We start from the raw sequence: 11,969 nt of genomic DNA, 5'->3' as shown, positions 1-11,969 counted from the left end.
TTATTAGTTTCCTTTAGATTATTATTTCTCTTCACAAAATGTTTATTTTATACTTATATTCACGTATTGTGTTTATCATATAAATGATACAATTATATACGCTTACAACGCACTTAATTAGCATGTGAATATGAGAGCTTTTTGATATTATATATATATAATATATCCCAACGCTTAAATAATAGCACTTAGTACAAGTAGATAACTAAATCGTAGTCAAATTTTAACAAACCACAAACTAAATCCTAAATACTTCTGTGCATAGTTTAAATCACCTTCACTTATTTTCAATGTACTCATTTAAAAACTCCAATATTTAAACTTACACGTATATGAATAGAACGGCGAGTACATTTACTCAAACTGCATGCGATTATTTAAATAACGTTATTTAAATATCAGTGACTATGCTTAAACGAATCACGTGCTATTGTGATTATATAATTTATTGTGAATAATCGTAGTAAAATAATTTTTTTTAACAAAATTCAATTCAAATTTAATTTTGACGCGCGTATCACTTTAGTTTTCGACCACAAGAACTGTACCTTTTCAAATAATACTTATAAAATATAATATAATATTATTCAATAATTTTGATATTGATTAAGCTTTCTTTTCTATACAGTGAAAAAGTATATATTAACATTTTTAAGTTACTCTACTGGTATCTACGAAAGTGTTATTATCAGAGTAAAAGGAAATAATAAAAATTTTCTTTGTAAATTCGCGCACTAGCAGTTGTATTTTTGTTATATATGTATATTTCTTTAGGATATATCGTGTAGAAGTAACGTTAAGCGTTCATGTAATAAACGGGCATATCGCGCACTTTGTTTTTGTGTTTTTTTAGTACCAAATTCAATATTTTTGTATTCCCAAATCTTTTCGCTACTAATTTCCGAATATGATTATAATATTGTGTGTATTGAATAGTTTTCGTATTTCCTTGAGATGTTATAAATTATTTTTCCAGTTTTTTTTATGAACTTTACTCTAGCAACTATATATCCTTTCTACTGCCTGTGACTGCCATTTAAATGGTTAATTATGCGTAAATTGCTTTAACACTACCATTGTTGAGTTAAATTAAAAATTTCTACATGAAACGCTGTCGTTTACTGCTATAATGGCAGATGTCCATTTTATCATCGATGGGACTGGCTGGACGTTTGCAGTGACGGGCGATTTCGTTGGCAACAAATGCAAATAGTTCGGGCCCACTAAAAGTGAGTAAGGAAATTATTATTAAAAAAAAGTAAATATTGCGTTGGTTTATGCAGCACTTACCGTGGCCGTAAGACAAGCGCTTCTTTGAATGTGTGCAAATCATTTGTTGGCTCATTAGTTGCACCACCGCCGGCTGCTTGATGATGATGATTCTGATGCTGAGCGTGATGGTGATGTGAGCTGTACATATGAGGCGGTGTATGGTGTGAAGCGTTTGTATTGAACACAGCACCGGTGTTTGAGTGATTGTGCGAATGTTCTGGCTTTGGTGAACTAAAGAAAAGAAATAAAAAAATACATTTATGTAGTGTAAAGGTTATGTTGAAAATGTTTGTTATTGTTATTCTGTGTGTAGGTGTTTGGTGTTTTAATTATATTTAGAGTTTTGTTAATTTCGCCACTTCAGTAGCGACTCACCGACGATTAGGATTTGTTAACGGCTTGCCAGCCAAATAGGCTAAAAGATCCTCGCGACGTATCATACGACGTTTTTTACTCCTGGCCCAATCGGCCAATTCACGTGTACGCCGCTGATAGCCGCACTGTACAGCTGAGTCACTGGTTCGCTTCACACCATCACATGCTTCTGTGTTTGGGTGCACATGAAAAATTAGAAAAATTCTTAAATTAGAAAGAGTTGCAACAAAACATGACGTGCAGATGAGTGTTTACCTTTGTATAGTGTGGTTACAGTGCCTGCAGCTGTTTGAAATGGAAGCCATAATGCGCCTGTATCAGGATACGTGTTTGAAGAACGTTCTACAATTTTATAAATCAATACATATTGATTATAAATATTATATTATTGATAATATGCTAGTGTACATTTGTTAAAATGGCTGTATACATATAAACATACATATATGACATTAAATAATTTTATTGGCTTCTATGAATGTCTTTTGCAATAATAGTATAATTAATTAATTAATATTAAAGCGCAATATTTCTTGACTTTAGAAAACATGGATTTTACCTGAATAATTAACCTCAACATATATACAAGTGCATACAAATAAACGTGTTTAGTGAACAAAGAAAACTGATGATATTCACCATTAATCACAATGCTCACAATGCTAGGGAACCTCACATATAAACTTCAATATACATAATTAAAAGTAGGTACGTAAGGTGGTAACGAAAATTGCACTTTGATGCCCTCTACCAAAATATCGACCTTAAGAGTTGTCCTGTCACGTCATTATAGCAACACTTCGTATATGCATACAAGTATATACATATGTATGTACACATTTACTACACATGAGAGATGTATGATGAAGGTAGTGAAAGCAGAATCGAAGGAAATCACGCATACCCAAACACACCGACTCTTGAAGCCAAAATTTCCAGATATGTACCTACAAGTGAACATTAAACATATGAAAACAACCCTATTAAGTACATTGAGGAATGGTGTTGAAGCGTTCGACGACCCTTCAAACAGCTGTTCTTGAAGAGATCGTAGTTTCCAATACAAATTATATGCACAAATATGTAGAATATACTAACACATTTATAAACAGATGAATCCATGTGATTCTTGCAGTTTGATATTTGATGAACTTACATAGGCAAGCATATAAATGGCGTGGTAGTTAATGATCTATTGAGGGAATAGAGATATCATACAGAAGTAGAAAAATAAAAACAAATGCAACAACTCGTCATTTTTCGAAAATTCTTTAGATTAAATAAAATTAATTAAAGCAACAATGCTATACCACGTTCTTTGTGGGTTTCTTAACCAATCTTTACTTTTAACTTAAATTTATAAAAATACCTATACTAAAAAGTTTTTGATGGTTAATATATTTATACTCACAATTTGTCTAATAAAAACGCACATCATAAGAGATAATGTGAATATGATTGACAAGTATGGAAATGTTTAAGACTTAACCTTATATATGTAGATTTGAGAATCATACATTTTAAAAACTTAGCTTGTCATATAACTTTAGCATTGCCAGCGGCTTCTTTGAACTCCACGTACATACATACCAATATGTAGGTTTTCTTCATACAATTTTAATATAGACATACATACATGCGTATACATATATACATAAGTATGCTTCTTATGAGTAATGTGAACTAGTAAGGATTAGTTGTTGAAATTTCTGCTCAATAACTATACTCCAAATGGTATATATCAATATCGTTTAATTAAATTATATCTAAGAACTAGCATGTTATGCAAAGGAGTAAGTGCTACAACCCACCTCTGTAAAGATGTGCCACTGCTGTGGCTGAATCCTGAAATGCACCCCATACATTACTTAAGGCGCTATCACGATTCCTTACGTAGTCGCGTTCGTGCTCGTCGTGTTGGGCGTTGATCTCCCGATGACATTGCTCTTCCAGCCAACTTTCTTCACTGCAATCTTGTTGCATTTTTTCAGCTCTATCTACACACTAAAAGTTTAGGTTTTATTCCGTGTATTTCTGCCCTTTTTTTTTGTTATCTTAAACACTAAATTTTAATATAGCGGCAGTAGGTATAAAAGTTGACAAATATACGTGTATATTATGCCTTTAGCACTGACGACTTTAGTTAGAAACTAAAATAAATTTAAAACAAACACACATTGAAAATTACACAATTTTGTTCATTTGCAATTTTCCACAAAGTTCCTCTTACACTGACTGCTCTTGTTGCTAGTGCTTGCTGCTGTTACCGTCTATTGTCAGTTTCGCTGCGCGTGAAATATAACTTGATGATGAATATATTCTACTGCCTGCAGTCGTCTTCTTCGTTTGCTGCTGCTAGTATTATTTGAATCAGCTTACTTCACACAACAGTCAAGCAAAACCGAACCATGTTTTCCGTTTTCTGCGATTGCTTATTCTGCTATATTCATATGTTTTTATTGCTATTTTATGCTTACACAGGGTGCTTCCTAACTGCTTCCCGTTACGGCTCAATAATATGCAATGTTCAAAAGTTCTATGTGTTTTATTTTGCTTTCATATATATATTCATCTCGTCATTTAATAATTTTGTGTCTTGTGAAATTATCTAAAAAGCAGCACAGAGGAGAAATATTCTAGCTGATTCACTACGCAACACATATGTAAAATACACAAAACACCAAAAAATTTCTTTATTTTGCTTTCGTCTAACTCGTTGTTATTGTAAGTTTTCTTTCCTCTTTGTGCTGCAACTGATTTTGCTGTTAGGCGTCTGCTGTTTTACTTCAGTTTTTCCTATTTTATCTATTAAAATATCAATGTTTCTCTTTTATCTCAAAGGAAGTTTTATGTATTATTTTCAACACAAAGGTAAATAACTTTTAAAAATCAATTCAATCTCCACTCACTATTTGATGCTTAATTGTCAAAATGCAACGAACGAGTAAAAATATAAATGGACGTAGTAAAATAGAAGAGAAGAGCTGCATGGTTGCTCCGAAGAGTGTCTCGTACTTGCATAAATTTACAAATTTCATTTTGAATAAAAAAAATGTAAATGTCATTTACGTAATATTGATTTAAAACTCGTTGAAGTTAAACTATTGTTTAATAATAGATTAGCAAAAAATATGCTAACCTAATTTTTGGACAAAATCAAATATCTTTTATGATGCATATGTATATTTTTATTTGGTAAATATCAAAATACTATAATTTGTTTGTAAAATATATGAATTATCTAATCTTCATCAGAATTGAGATTGATTAAAAGATAACCAACACAAAAAACTATATTATAGTTATCAAACTAGCAACACTGTTTTTATTGCTTTATTCGTTCGTTAATATGCTTCCCTGTAACTTATTTCATTCGCTTTTGGTTTACTATTCAAAGTGTTGGAAATAAATATAACAGAGAAGAGACAAAACATATACAAAAGCAACAATAATTCTCTGCAGTTAAGTTTATTGCGACGGCAAAAGCTAATTTTTATATTTTGTTTATAAACTTTGTAAAAAATTGCATTAAAATTAATATTTAATAATTAGCCGTTAAATAAACAACGGTTTTTATTTTTGCATTTCATTTCATTTTTTAAGACTCAGTAAGGGAATTACCCATTTTTGTTCTATAAATAGTCATTAATTTATAAAAAAAAATTAATTGCTTTTGGAAATTAAAATTTTTTAATTAAACAAAAAAAGTGATTTCTTAAACTACGAAGATAGTTGCCCCCTGTGAGGTTTGAACTCACGACCCCTGGTTTACGAGACCAGTGCTCTACCACTGAGCTAAAGGGGCAGTTGTGTGGCGGTTGGCAAAATACACACATAATATCGTGCACAAACACAAACAACTATTTTCATTCAAATTGCGCACATGCTGCGACTGCCGTATTTTTTTACCTCTGCACACATTTCCACCCGAGAAATTGAGTAAATTTTTTTCATGTTTTTATCTAAATAGTATGTTTTAAATTTTCTCTAACAATTGAGTAAAGAAATGATATTTTTTATACAAACGTGTAAATTTTATAGTAACATACACACATATATGTACGTATTCACTTCATAATAAGTTCTATTAGCGACAACATTTAGTATCAAAAGGAAAAGAGTATGGGAATTTTATGAGCTCTTTTCATAACCTCTATCTTCTGAGTGAAGTTGAAGAAAATCATTAATATACTAATTAATTTTTTTTTTATATTTAAAAACATTTTTTGGTATTTTTATAAATTTATCATTTTTAGATGAATTGTGTTCAATGTAAAACCAAAAAAAAATGTTTACAATGCATTGTACCTGGCAAATAAATTATATCTTAAATTTTCTTAATCGCGATTAATTGAAATGTTTACATAATAAAATCCATATAAATATATAATATATAATAAAAATACTAATAAAATAAATCTCTTGATATCAATAATGTAAATATAACTACCAAATACCGAAAAGTTCAATTTATTTGCCTTTAAAATATTCAACTATCGAAATGCAACTCTGTTTGTGGATTGTTTTTTTCTCTGTTTGCAAATATAGCAACTCTGTAGTTTGTGGATTAAAAGTGATTTAAAGGTAAGAATAATAGAGACGTGCAGAAAACTATATAAAGCAAATTGTTTTTGTGTAGAAACTCATTCAGTAATTTTTCCAAAAAAATAAAACTAAAGCATTAAATAGCTGAATATTTAAGCTTTTGTAATGTCGTTATCAAGTATATTACCTTCACCTTCGAACCCTGTTTGGGACAGAGAAGATGAACGTCGCGTGGCTCAAAAGTCAAAAATTATCGGTGCACCTATGGGTGCATTGGTGTCAGCGAAAATTGCTGCGCCACCTTATGGTCAACGCAAAGATTGGATACCCCGCACCGAAGCAGATTTTGGAGATGGTGGAGCATTCCCTGAAATTCATGTGGCACAATATCCCTTGGGTAAGCTCAAATAGAAAATAGAAAAAATCGACAAAAGAAATGTTCAATTTACCATTTTTTTTTTAGGTATGGGTAGTCCATCCAATCTAAATAAAAAGTCAAACGCCTTGGCCGTGCGCTTAGATGAAAAGGGCAAAATCAAATACGATGCCATTGCACGTCAAGGTCATGGTAAAGATAAGATCGTGTATTCTTCCATATCGCAGTTACTTCCAGCAGAGGTCCTTGCCGAAGACGCTGACGAGTTACAACGTCCAGATGCAGAAACCGTTGCTGATACGACAGAAGAAACGAGACGTGCTTTGGAAAAGCTGACAAATGCCAAAATCGCTGCTGCTATGCCCGTACGTCATGCGGAGAAAACAGCGCCAGCCCAATATATACGCTATACACCATCACAACAAGGCGATGCATTCAATTCTGGAGCGAAGCAAAGAGTTATACGTATGGTTGAGGCGCAACAAGACCCAATGGAGCCACCAAAGTTCCGAATTAATAAAAAAATACCTCGTGGGCCACCTTCACCCCCAGCACCGGTGCTGCATTCTCCCTCGCGTAAGGTCACTGTCAAAGAACAGAAAGAGTGGAAAATACCACCATGTATTTCCAATTGGAAAAACGCAAAAGGATACACAATTCCATTGGATAAAAGATTGGCAGCTGATGGACGCGGCTTGCAACAAGTGCACATCAGTGAAAAATTCGCCAAAATGGCTGAAGCTTTGTACATAGCTGATCGTAAAGCTCGCGAGGCGGTAGAGGCGCGCGCCACACTTGAAAAGAAATTGGCGCAAAAAGAAAAGGAAAAGAAGGAGGACATGCTCAGAATGATGGCGCAACGTGCTCGAGAGGAGCGTGCTGGCCTTCGTCAGCCCGAAGACCAAGCGACTATGAATCCGGAAACACGCGAACGTAACGAATTAAGAGCGGAACGTCATCGTGAGCGTCAACGAGATAGAAATTTGGCACGTGCTGCACCAGAAAAACGTTCAAAACTACAGCGTGAACGTGAACGTGATATTTCCGAGCAAATCGCTCTGGGCATGCCCGCAAAATCAGCTGGTAACGGCGAAACCATGTTTGATCAACGTCTATTCAACACAACAAAGGGTATGGACTCCGGTTATGGAGATGACGAGGCATATAATGTATATGACAAACCTTGGCGCGATTCTAATTCGTTGGCCTCTCACCTGTATCGCCCAAGCAAACAACTCGATAATGATGCGTATGGCGCGGACTTAGATCGTATTGTAAATACGCAGCGTTTCGTGCCTGATAAGGAGTTTTCGGGCACTTCACGTGGAGCTGGTGGTGCCGCTCAACGTTCTGGACCAGTACAATTTGAAAAGGAGGAGGATCCGTTCGGTTTGGATCAGTTCTTAAACATGGCCAAAAAAGCACCAAAACGTTCTGAAGACAAGGGTGATCGTGGTAACTCGGACAAAAAACGTAGAAAAGACTAAGAAGTTTAATACTTTTTGATTACGCATCTTTAATAGTTAAATAAGTTTAACGTCAAATATTTCGGTTTATTTGACATTTGAGCAACACTAAGACGTGATTTGTGACATTTTGAAGTAACTTGACACAAATTTGCCAATACCTATGGCATTAGTCATGTAAATACTTAGAGAAAACTGAATGTAAAACAAAGTTGTAAAATTTTTTTCTAATTTGTGCCGTTAGCGCATGAATTCATATTAAACTAAAATTATGTAAACTGTAATTAAAGAAAATAATAAATGAATTTAAAAACATTTCATTGAAATCATTTTTGTTTCGAAATATTGATAGCTACAACGACAGTCGGGATCTACTTAACCGCAAAGTGCCTGAAATATTATCGGGAAAGTATTGTCAATTCTGCAGTGAACCGTCAGAATGGTTTTGAAAATGCTTTCTGATACTGCAACATTCAAAAAATTTAATAGTTCTTGCACAGCAGAACGACAACATACTTTGTCATTGACAAACTTCAGGCAACATTTCTATAACAATTTTTTTTTTATCGATATTAAATATTTCAATTACCGATAAGTCACATACATTGTTTATCGAGTGTTTCATCCTTATGTTCATTGTAAATGCTCATTTTGTAAAGATGAAGAGTCGTCCACAAATTTAGTATTTTTGTTTTGATGAGTTAATTGCTAAAGTTTAGATATAATTTTACTTGTGAAATGGCTACCGCGATGAAACGACCACATTCTACAACCGAAACTATTGAAGTTTCGCAAAAACCTTCGAAAAAGATACGAATTCAAACCACTATTAAAAATAATGCGGGCAGCAAGCTACTGCAAGTACTTGTTTCATTGGATGGAGTACCGGCCGGACATGGTCCGCAGGGCAGCAAGGAATTGTTGGAAGTGTTAGTTAAAATAGCAGATGAGCTCGTATTAGATGATGCACAAATTGGTGAAACACAAGACGTCATACATCGGCTGATGGAAATATACCGACAGGAACGTGATGGTGACACCACAGTTCGCGTTAAAATTCTTGGCTTGCTTGCCGATTTCTCTGAAGTACGTGTGCCGGAAGTGATTAATGCGCTGGTTGATGGTATTATTGGAGTCTTGAAACAAGAACGTTCTCAAAAAGTTATTGCGCAGGGCTTGTACAGTTTACATAAAATTGGCACAAAAAATGTAAAATTATTACCATCAACTCATGTTACTAAAATTGCACACTTCGCGCAGCAACAGCTCACTTCCGATTCACATCATACACATAAATATGCCTTGATGGTGTTATCCGCATTTGTTACACTAAATGATGCCCGGAAAGGTGTAATGGAGCTAATAGGCCATTATGCTGATTCTCAAGATTCAGGTGTACGTGCCCAAGCGCTACGATCCATATTGTGTCTCGGAGAACGTGGTGCTACTCTGTCGCCAACTTTATATCAACGCGCCGTTGAAGCGATGAAGGATGATTATGAGTGTGTACGAAAGGAAGCGCTTCAATTGGTTTTTCAACTTGGCATAAGTCATCCGGACCATATTATAACTGGTGGAGAAGACGATGAAGAAATGCGTTTAATTGACGCTGCTTTTGGAAAAGTTTGTGGCGCACTATGCGATCTTTCCATACAGATACGTACTCAAGTATGTGTGCAGTAAATTTAATGTGTTTGATCGATAAAAGTATTTATAAATATTTTTAAATCTATTTACAGGCTGCTGAACACTTGGGGCTTATGACACAAGTCACTTCGGAGTTTCTGCATCAAACACTTGACAAGAAGCTAATGAGTAACTTGCGACGCAAGAAAACTGCGCACGAGCGTGGTGCACAACTGGTGGCAAGTGGCGAATGGTCGACTGGCAAACGCTGGGCCGATGATGCGCCGCAGGAGCGTCTGGATTCTAAATCGATATCGTTGGTTGCAAGTGGCGCTTGTGGTGCGTTAGTGCACGGCTTGGAGGATGAATTCCTCGAAGTACGTACAGCCGCTGTAGACTCTATGTGTAAATTGGCGTTGAGTAATCCTGAATTCGCCGTGACATCTCTGGATTTTCTCGTTGACATGTTCAATGATGAAATCGAAGATGTACGCTTGAAAGCAATTTATAGCTTGACAGCGATTGCACGTCATATCGTCCTGCGCGAGGACCAACTAGAAACCATGCTTAGCTCGTTGGAAGACTACTCGGTTGACGTACGTGAGGGACTACACTTGATGTTGGGTGCATGCCGCGTCTCGACACAGGTAAGCGTATATTCATATTCATATTTTTCATACATTTAATATCAAATAATTTTCTCCCTTTCAGGCCTGCCTGCTCATGGTTGTGCAGAAATTACTGGATGTGCTCTCCAAGTACCCACAAGATAAAAACTCCACCTTCGGTTGTATGCGCAAAATCGGTCAAAAGCATCCTAATCTCTGCATGGCCGTCACTTCCCATCTTCTGCAGGATCATCCGTTTTTCGACAGCGCCGAACGTGATGTCGAAGATCCCGCATATCTATGCATACTCATTTTACTTTTTAACGCCGCCGAACATCTGGTACCATTGATTAGTTTATTCCCAGACGTCACGCTTAAGCATTACGCCTACCTGCGTGATGCCATGCCGCAGATCGTCCCCCAATTACCGATTGAAGGCGCCTCCACCACCAAGCCTATAAATCCGCTTAAAGGCGCCGAGAGCTCTCGCGAATATTTGAATACCATACTCCAGCATATACACGAAACTTTCAGCATAGTTCGCGAAAGAGTGCCGCTGCTGAAGACGGCTCAGAGTAACTTGCAACGTTTAGGAGAAATCGACCCGGAAATGTATGGTACCGCAAACTTCTTGGAAACCTTTCTGGCCGCCCAAATACAATTGGATCAGTTGCAAAGTTGCACAACTACTCAACGCAGTCGCGCTCCCCTAAAGGAGTCACTGGCGCAACTCATACGCAATTGCCTGAAATTGCAGCACATCTTCTCGGGACTCACCTACGGTGATATGTTGCTTGTCAAGCAAATTTGCTTGCGTGCTAGTGCGCTCCATCTGGTGCTAATTGTGCGCGATCGCTCACAAAGTGCACTCGGTCCATGTCAGATGCTTTTGCAAACAGCTGCAGATATTAGCAATTTCCTCGATGAGAAGGAAGCGTTTCAACCGGATTCGTTTACCACGTCGCTGCTCTCGCTGTTGGGCAATATACCCGATCCAAAGCCGGGTCGGGTATTTCGTGAAATATTGCCGTTAGTGGAGAACGCTTCGCCCGTGCGCATGCCGCCGGCCAACATTAATATACGCATGTGTGTGGCACGCATTGTGGAACCTTGTGCGCAAATGGCGCAGGACAATGTCATTAAAGTGACAGCTGGTTTGATAGCTGCCTTGCCATTTGTGGCAGAGTTCGATAACCTGCAGGAAACACAGAAACAAGAGATGCGCATCAAGATTAAGTATCCCGACCAGCATGTGCACACAGTGGTGCCAAAGCTGGCGGACTTCAAGAAGATCATGACCGAGCAGGGTGAGCACGAGACCAGCATGCGCTTGCGCACTACGATTTTGCTGTCGCACAGCGTCTGGACGGAGGCTTCGTCGGTGGACATTACACTGTGTCTGTCCGTGCGGCCGGGCACTGAATTGGAGCTGTGCAAGCCAGCGAAGATACTCTTCGCACCGAAACCGGTACGTCGTGGTATTTAGTTTGACAATGGAGCAGTATTAAGTGTGTGTGCGAATGTTTGATGCGCTGGAGTTACATACCAATTTGTGTAATATTACTGTTATAGTTAAGGACGAAATGTAAAATGTGAAAAAGTTGAACATTTATTTTCTTACATAATAAAAACACTATATAAACAACAATTATCGGGTATTGTGCACATAAATTACAAGCTTTGCTTTAAGTTAGTATGTAT

General features: G+C 36.6%; 3 protein-coding genes and 1 non-coding gene across 4 annotated transcripts; 2 read left to right on the top strand and 2 right to left on the bottom strand.

Annotated features, from left to right (window-relative positions):
- On the bottom strand, nucleotides 1-4,581 carry LOC120774931 (UPF0472 protein C16orf72 homolog). The gene is made up of 6 exons (XM_040104808.1): nucleotides 3,878-4,581; nucleotides 3,459-3,797; nucleotides 1,903-1,989; nucleotides 1,648-1,816; nucleotides 1,291-1,503; nucleotides 1-1,223 (listed from the first exon to the last, which is right to left on the bottom strand). Exons 2-6 carry the CDS (start codon nucleotides 3,628-3,630, stop codon nucleotides 1,100-1,102), a joined length of 765 nt encoding a protein of 254 aa, XP_039960742.1. The 5' UTR covers nucleotides 3,631-3,797; nucleotides 3,878-4,581; the 3' UTR covers nucleotides 1-1,099.
- A 799-nt stretch (nucleotides 4,582-5,380) lies between these two features.
- Trnat-cgu lies at nucleotides 5,381-5,452 on the bottom strand. The gene has a single exon. It is a non-coding gene; the product is annotated as a tRNA-Thr (tRNA).
- Nucleotides 5,453-6,235: 783 nt separating this feature from the next.
- Nucleotides 6,236-8,339, top strand: LOC120775452 (puff-specific protein Bx42). The gene is made up of 2 exons (XM_040105638.1): nucleotides 6,236-6,589; nucleotides 6,656-8,339. The coding sequence occupies exons 1-2, from the start codon at nucleotides 6,358-6,360 to the stop codon at nucleotides 8,053-8,055; spliced, it is 1,632 nt and encodes a 543-aa protein (XP_039961572.1). The 5' UTR covers nucleotides 6,236-6,357; the 3' UTR covers nucleotides 8,056-8,339.
- A 357-nt stretch (nucleotides 8,340-8,696) lies between these two features.
- On the top strand, nucleotides 8,697-11,916 carry LOC120774228 (integrator complex subunit 4). The gene is made up of 3 exons (XM_040103686.1): nucleotides 8,697-9,702; nucleotides 9,774-10,307; nucleotides 10,372-11,916. Exons 1-3 carry the CDS (start codon nucleotides 8,773-8,775, stop codon nucleotides 11,752-11,754), a joined length of 2,847 nt encoding a protein of 948 aa, XP_039959620.1. The 5' UTR covers nucleotides 8,697-8,772; the 3' UTR covers nucleotides 11,755-11,916.
- The last annotated feature ends 53 nt before the right edge of the window (nucleotides 11,917-11,969 follow it).

Source organism: Bactrocera tryoni, chromosome 4, assembly GCF_016617805.1.
Source record: "Bactrocera tryoni isolate S06 chromosome 4, CSIRO_BtryS06_freeze2, whole genome shotgun sequence".
Taxonomy (NCBI): Eukaryota; Metazoa; Arthropoda; class Insecta; order Diptera; family Tephritidae; genus Bactrocera; species Bactrocera tryoni.
Note: the sequence above shows the minus strand (reverse complement) of the source record. Positions and strands in the feature narration are given on the sequence as shown.

Excerpts from the sequence above, each read along its gene's own strand:
- LOC120774931 (XM_040104808.1), bottom strand. The coding sequence starts at position 3,630 with ATGCAACAAGATTGCAGTGAAGAAAGTTGGCTGGAAGAGCAATGTCAT. Across the intron at positions 1,990-3,458 it reads AGTGGCACATCTTTACAGAG|AACGTTCTTCAAACACGTAT; the intron begins GTGGGTTGTAGC and ends ATAAAATTGTAG. Across the intron at positions 1,224-1,290 it reads GCGCTTGTCTTACGGCCACG|TGGGCCCGAACTATTTGCAT; the intron begins GTAAGTGCTGCA and ends ACTCACTTTTAG.
- LOC120774228 (XM_040103686.1), top strand. The coding sequence starts at position 8,773 with ATGGCTACCGCGATGAAACGACCACATTCTACAACCGAAACTATTGAA. Across the intron at positions 9,703-9,773 it reads CCATACAGATACGTACTCAA|GCTGCTGAACACTTGGGGCT; the intron begins GTATGTGTGCAG and ends ATCTATTTACAG. Across the intron at positions 10,308-10,371 it reads CATGCCGCGTCTCGACACAG|GCCTGCCTGCTCATGGTTGT; the intron begins GTAAGCGTATAT and ends TCTCCCTTTCAG.
- LOC120775452 (XM_040105638.1), top strand. The coding sequence starts at position 6,358 with ATGTCGTTATCAAGTATATTACCTTCACCTTCGAACCCTGTTTGGGAC. Across the intron at positions 6,590-6,655 it reads TGTGGCACAATATCCCTTGG|GTATGGGTAGTCCATCCAAT; the intron begins GTAAGCTCAAAT and ends TTTTTTTTTTAG.